Source organism: Antrostomus carolinensis, unplaced genomic scaffold, assembly GCF_000700745.2.
Source record: "Antrostomus carolinensis isolate BGI_N321 unplaced genomic scaffold, ASM70074v2 scaffold13831, whole genome shotgun sequence".
NCBI lineage: Eukaryota > Metazoa > Chordata > Aves > Caprimulgiformes > Caprimulgidae > Antrostomus > Antrostomus carolinensis.
In genome coordinates this window covers 23,774-31,207 of record NW_010296371.1, presented here as the reverse complement: position 1 = coordinate 31,207, position 7,434 = coordinate 23,774, and the positions used below count along the sequence as shown (strand labels likewise).

The window sequence follows — 7,434 nt, the reverse complement described above, 5'->3', positions numbered from 1 at the left end:
GCACTTCGAATAAGGGTGCACTGTAATTTCCCAGCTCCCATGTCCCTTTTGCTCTGCAGAGAGCATCCTCTGGGATTTCTGTGCATGACTAAGTGAACAGGTGATGGAATCGGTAATAGATGCTGTAGAGGTTTTGGGAGAAGTGCTGGAAGAGCAGCTGCTCTACAGATGTGTCACAAAAGCAGTACGGTTTGGACCCTATAAGGAGGAGAAATACCCAGTCTATAGAAATGTGCTGCAGACCCGTTTTGGAAAGTGGAGGTTTCTCTGAAGAAGATTGCCATGTTAGGAACCAGGCTGCTGTGGCGTGAGCGGGAGCACCTTTGCTGTCTGCTGGTTCAGATCTGTGTCTGACTCAGATTTCACAGCCTCTCCGGTCAGCAGTGATTTGCTGGTTTCCTGGAAGTGCCTTTTTACAGCAGTGACTTTTGCTTTTGTTCCTCTGTTACATTATCAGAAGTGTTTTGTCTCATTTGCCATTAGCAAGCTATTGTCACATACAGCATAGTATCCCACACGCTGTGTGGGGAAATTGTCTTCTGTCCTCAGATCCCTCTTTGTTTATATAGGGCTTGAAGGCTTTGTTCTAGTATTTTGAAAATGCCACCACAATAGTGGTGGACACTACATCAGCTGTTTATCTTCACCTGCATTTACACTCGTATCTCTGCAGACCATCATCTGTTGAGGCTTTGATCCAGTGTTCTGTCTTCTTGCTATAACTGTTTAACAGTGTCTAGTAATGCAATGCAAAGTACACACAAATCACGTCTTTGGTAAGAAGTACAAGTCTTTCCTTTGGTTGAAAACAGAAAAAAAGGGACCTTCTGGCTAAAGAGAGAGGCTCATAGCATGTACCTTGAATCAGTCCCAATTTAACTGCCTTGAGCAGCACCTTGGCTGTTACTGAGCCTGATTACAAAGCGTGGCTGTGATTCCCTCCACATGGTTTTGTTGGAGAGCTCAGGTTCTTTGTGCAAAGCGTGAATACTAAGGTCTTTCTTTGGGTAGCTTGGCCTGAAATCTGGAGGAAATAATCTCTCTTTCTCTCTCTTTAAGTCAAAGACTTATCATAGAACTTCACACGGTCCTCCTTTGTAAAACTGGATGTGGAGCAGGTCCTTTCCTCTGAGCCTAGGGCTGACTTCTCAGGAGGTGTGAGAACCCTCTGCTTCCATGCTTGTGCAGGGAGCAACTCCAGGATCCTTTTGCAGGTAAATCTTTGGATCTTTTCTGCTTATGCTTTTCTTCCTAGTCTTCAAGTTACTGGTAGTTCAACAGGAATTCTTTAAGTGGAACTCTTTTGGTGGATATTGTTCATTGTTTGAGCATTTGAGTCCTGAGTTTTCCTTTTTGTCAGTGTGTTAATGGAGATTTTAGTAAAACATCTTTGGTCATTGAGTGAAACCCCCATGCCTGACCTAAATTGTTTCTCATCCAATATTAAGATTGAGGAAGGAATGTATTTTCTAGGGTCATTGTCTAAGATGGGTACCTAAGACTGAAGTGTAACTAGTTCTGTATCCCCTTATATAGCTCTTTCAATGTGCTTTACAAATCAAGAGTATTCTCACTGCCATCATATAGGTGGGAAAAAACAAGACCTACAGCTTTTGGGTAATTAGCCCAGTATACTCATCCTACATTTGCTACAAATAATGTAGATATAAAGAAAAGACCTGAACTGCAGATGATTTTGAATCCTTATGTCTGTTTCCTGATCAGTATTTGTGGCCTCTAAATGCTGCCTTGTTTAACTGAATGCTGGCTTGGTTAACTCAAATCTCAGAAGGCTGAGCTAGCTAACATCCATTGTCAGTATTATATTTAACTTGTTTCTTTTATTTAATATGAAAGTTTGTCATTCAGTTAAAAATAGCAGCTAGAATATTGGCCAGGGGCAGAAGAGAACAAAACAAAATGGTTTAAGAGAGTCAGCCAAAACCAAGCATAATTTTGCTGTGAAGGATTTTGGGGTTTTTCATTATTTTTCATCACTCTCCCTCATTTTTATCTTCCTTGTTCTTTACAGAAGGATGAGTAAGTTTTCATTCCAAAAAGCTCAAGATGTCCAGTAGGCAGTAGGAGAGAGGACTGGAATTGCAAGGACGTCTTGCAGAAAATGACAATCCCCAGCATTCAGTGAGGTGAATGAAACGATTCATTTTGACCTGCTTTTGAGGTATTAGTAGGATTTGCACATAGTGTCACAGTCTGTCTGTGGACAGTGTGACTTTAGGGGATATTAGCTGCTGCTTGCAGTCTTCTTTCAAGAAGGTTTTTTTTTTTGCCTGCTTCTCATACTGTTGTCCACAAAACTCTACATTATTAACTTACTTCTGGTTACTAGTAGGTTAGACTAGACAGGAAAGGTGGATGGAAATCCTTCTTGCTGAGAACTTTTTGAAGGATCTGGCTTAAAATGAAGTGTCTGTGTAAGATGTTACGGAACAAATAGACAACAGGCAGGAACAAGTTGCCAAGCCAGATGAAGCCCCCAGGGACAGTGCTGCTAATGATGGTCTCTCCCCTCTCACTGAAAGGTAATACCTGTGGACTGGAGAGCACCAAATGTGTCGCTACTTTTTAAAGAGAATTCTAGGGGAAATCTGTGTGCTGCAGACCAAGGAAGTTTGACCACTGCCACCTGAATTAGTAGACAGTATAGCAGGGTAGAATTATTGGACACCTGTGTAAATATTTTACAGTGGGGAGGAGCCAATGTGACTTTTGTAATGGAAGTCACACCTTAAAAAAAAAGTTGGAATTCTCTGAAGGCCTAAATAAGCATGTTGAGTGGTCTGGCTTATGGTCTGTACTCAGATTTCAGGAAGCTTTTAAAGAGGAGTCCTCAACTGAGCAGCCCCTGACATAACAAGGGAGTTCCCTGTCATAAATAAACAGTTGGTGCAAAGATAGGAGAGAGGATGTGAGTAAATGGGCAGCCCTCATGGTGGCTGGAGGTCACCACTGGAGTGCTGCAGGGATGTTTTGTAAATGACTGGAAAAACAATGTTCCCAACTGGCTTTACATTATTTGAGGTGGTAAAGAAGAGAGCTGATGGTGATGAATTGCAAATGTAAACTGATTCATGTGGTTGAGGAACAGTCCTAATTTCATGCACAAAATGAATGAGGTTTTGGAGCTCAGTGACTAATTCTGTGAAGCTTTCTTCATCAGTAAATCTCAGTTTGGATAGTTTCGCACAGGCGCAGGGAAGACTGCATAAGCTCACAGTTACTAAGTAGACAGAAGCTGTGCCTGGTTCAGAAGGTTCTGGTCTAGAGACATGGAGGATGTGTGGAGCAGCACTGTGTGCTTGTTCTGTTCTTCCCCAGGTTCCTGCTTTTGACCTGTACTGGAGATCAGGATACAGGGAGACACAGATTTTGAGAATCATTCTGGTTCTGGCTTGCAGGGTCTGTAAACACTTGTGTGAGACTGGCCCAGCAGCCCTGAGCACTTTAGGCACTTGTGCAGACTTACTTAGCTCTTGATCTTCCTTTTCTGACTTCCACACTGGTTTTGTGCATGTGTACACACACGTGCTTAACGAGTTATAGGTAGGTAGTTTACAACAGGATTAGTAAAAAGTGATTAAACCCACAGCTGATTCTTGTGTGAGACACAGAAGTAGAATTTGTTTACTATACAAGCAAGAAAATCTAGATAGAAAGGAAAAGTTGCAGAATTTGCCTGTAGACTTACATGTGAAGAGATGATGTCTCATACTTCCCAGGTACAGAGGGCTTGGGTACTTGATAGGCACTGTCTTCTACAGTGTTCTTTTTCATAGGCAAGAAGAAATTTAGTCTGCAAGCAACACCCTTTATAGAAAGTGTAGACAGGCTTTAAGGCAAGGAGTTTTATGTTTCATATCTTGGTATGAACAAGCAGGGAGACAAAAGGCAGACTGGTGTTTTTCTGGATTGCTGAGATGATATTGCAGTCCCCTCATTCTGCATTTTGGTTTGAAAGCAATCACATTCTTTGGTGACCCATTTCTTGTGGCTGTAAGGCAGTGTCCTACTGCTGTATCTAATGAAAGCTGAAAGGGCTGAGGTCTGTCTGGCATTAGCCCGTAGCAGTGACATTACAAGTGCCCTAAGGCTGCCGGTGTAACATTTACATGAGAGCACTTGCAGCTTTTAAGAATTACTTAATTGGAAAGGCAGCAAGTGCCAGGCCCCTCAGATCCTGTTTCTGCTGTCACATTCCATAAGCGCACAAATTACCAAAGGAGTTAATGCTCCACTCGAATTTGCCGTGTTTTCAGCATGTCTTTATGTATGGCTGATGAACTGGAAGTTCCAGTTAATACTGGCAGAGAAATCTGGAGGTGGTGTGAAGCATTCCCTTGACTGAGTCTTTTAGAGGGTCAGTCTGATGAGGGGAAGCGTTCCTCCTCCGTCCCTTCCTTCTTGTGACCCTTTTTCCTATTCACACCCTTTCTCCTAGACAGGAATCTCATTTTCAAAGGCCACCAGGCAATTTTGTCTGAGCCAGACTGGTGACTTCTGACAAAATTTTCAAGAATTCCCACTGGGAGAAAGCTGCAGTTCAGAGCAGAATACCTGGGATGGAGCTGGCCGTGCTACAGCACGCCTGACATCACTGAATTATTGCAATAAAGAATTAGATGTTTAGAAAAAACAATAAAACCATCTCACCTCCCTGCCAGTCACACCAATGTGTTTGGTTTTTGGGGGGTTTTTTGCTGCCTATTTTTATATGTTTGTGTCTGAATTCTTCTGAAGTGAAATGTAACACTTGGAGTGTATGCTGGAGTAAATGTTGGAGAGTTGGCACTGGTGATCCAGAGTTTGTTTCAGTGTAGTTCAAGGAAGCTATTGCTGGTGGATCTTTCTTTGTGAGAACCATCAGAGCAAGATAAAGATTGTTTTGAACGGTGAAGGTTGTTGTAGTCATTTTTAAAAGCTGATGATCTGGTGAAAAATGAGTGGCAACAGCTACTTAATTATGTATATAATTCTCTTTACAGATTCAGCTGTATATAGAATTCTTTCTCCATTTCTAATTATGTATCATGTTGAATCTTTACTTTTTTCCCTTATATCTACATGTGGTTGAATTTCAGTACTGATGAGGCATCTTCTGAAACCTGGTGTCTTTGCATTCTCTTGTGAGAGTGCTTTTTGGAGGCTGAGACTTTCCAAATATAGTGCTAATGGGGGAATTTTCAAAGCTTAGTTTCAGCTTTTTGTGCATTCACTATAGGAAAAGTGCATTCCCCACTGTTTTCATAGGCTTTTGTATAAAAAAGGCTAAAGAGCATCTCCAGCAATGCCCCAGCTGGGAGATGGTTTTTTTGCTAGATCAATAGAAAACTGCAGATTGTTCTTGAGTTTGAGGTAATGATGCACTGTTGGTATCATGATCTCCAGCTCCAAATTCTCTTAGCCTATTTCAGAGTGCTGTATACAGTGAATAAATAAGTGTGTTCCTGTTCAACAGGTATAAGGACTGTGGCACCGAAAAAGAAACGTTAACTTTTTGAAGCTCACCTAGTAAATTGGTGACAAACCTAGAAGAACAATCTCAGGTTACGTGGTTGCCTCAAATACACACTGTCGACTGGAACAGACTGCTCTTCATCTTTCTGGTAGGTTGAATTTAGAACTTATTTAGTGGAGGTTCTAACAAAACATGTTCTAACAAACATTTCTACAGGATGATAAATGAGTTTGTCACTGTGAGTGTAAATAGGGTATCTCCCAACTCAAATGTCCCGTGTTCTGTGGAGTTGTAGGTTCTGATCGGGGTATATTGCTGTTTAAAATGATTGATACATGACTTCTGTGGCCTTTCGGAGTCAGCACAACTTTTGAGGTAGTTCTTTCCTACTTTTTTCTGTCTGCTTAGCAGATTACATTAGTTCTAAGTAAGAAGTATATGATACTGGTTCATCTTTGTTTTCAATTTCTGAATTTCCTAACCTAATAGTTAGCAAACTTATTTTTACTGCTGAGTAGAGCAGAGTTGCTTTTTATCTGCAGTCCCTAAAAAGCACATACTCAAACTGCAGTTTTCTATGTGCTTATCAGTAGAGGCCAATATTTGCCCAGCCTGATGTAGACACAGCTAAATCTGTCACCTGCCTCTGTAGTTTGCCTAGGTTGTCCAAGCAGTTATAACTTTCAGAATCACTGTTGTGGAGAGATCTGTAAAAATAAAGAATTTGTGCAGATGAGTTACTTTTAAATAAGCTTTATATTCCTAATTGTGTTTATATCAATTCTCTAGAGCTATGCCAAGAAAAAGAAAGCTGTTGGCTCAATTAAGTGCTCTCCAAAGCAACTCCAGCTTGCCTCCTTTTGATGCCTTGAAGAACCTCAATGCTACACCTGATGGGGAGTCTTCTCCAAAAAGCAGCAAATATTTTGTGACAGAGAAAAAAAATTCTTCCCAGCTAGAAGCAGATTTTTTCAACCAGCCCTGTATTAGCCTGGCCAGGTCCTTTCTGGGACAGGTAAGACATGAACACCGAGGTTGCTGTCCTGGAGCCATGTGCTAATGACTCAGAGTAAAAGGATGAAATTCTTTTTTTGCCATTTGAGTCCAGGGCTTTGCTATTTTAGGATTACAGCTCTCATTCCTTCTCTTGTTAAGTTCAGTGGAATTTAAAGACTAGTAGCCAAATCTATTTAGGATGAAGTCAGAGGAGCAATTTTTCAGGTTTAATATACTGTCACATTTCAGATTTAGGTTCTTTTGTGACCTTTTTCTCCCTTTTTTCTGCTTTACTGAAATGTACTTTACTGTTTGTCATTTGAAGGTTGTTTCAGGTGCATTATTGTCCTTTCAGGTATTCTTTTATTTGTTTTTGGCTCTTGCTTAGCCCAGTGGAACGTGATGCTCCGCAGTCAGCAACATCTCCTTCTCTGCCTCCATTTTACTGGCTTGTGGTGCTAATAGCATGACAGGCCCTTGGCCTTGCTTCACCAGTATCCACTGCCAAACTGTACTCGAAGGTTTTATTCTTATCTGCAAGTTCAGCAGACTGCTTGGGACTTTCTTTTATGCTGCCCTGTATGATTTGAAAATTGAATCTCATACTACCTGCTTTTATTTTTGCTGTGCTGAATGACTCGATATTGTCAGCATGCAGGGTGAGCTCTGGAATGATCACCTTTCTGAGGTTATTAACACAAACATGCAAGGCCCTAGGTGGAGATATTTAGGACTCCACTGTTAAACTCTCTTCACTCTGAAAACTGCTATTCCTATCTTTTGGTTTTGATTTTTCAAGCCATTACTTGTTCATGAAAGGACCTTCTCCCTCCTCCCATTGCAGAAACTCTGAGGAATCTCTGAACCTTGTTGAAAGCCTTTAGAGATCAGAGTGGGGGAGATTAAACATGTCTCTTCTGCTTAGTGAGTCCTACAAAAAACCAAAACAACTTTCCCTCTAT

The 7,434-nt window shown here is 41.2% G+C and overlaps 1 protein-coding gene across 1 annotated transcript in view; it reads left to right on the top strand.

Moving 5' to 3' along the window:
• Positions 1–6,269: 6,269 nt before the first annotated feature.
• Positions 6,270–7,434, top strand: part of MPG (N-methylpurine DNA glycosylase) — a 10,762-nt gene continuing 9,597 nt past the window's right edge. Inside the window, exon 1 of the mRNA XM_010178263.1 lies at positions 6,270–6,491. Coding sequence (XP_010176565.1) covers positions 6,270–6,491 — 222 coding nt within the window. The remainder of the gene's footprint in view (positions 6,492–7,434) is intronic.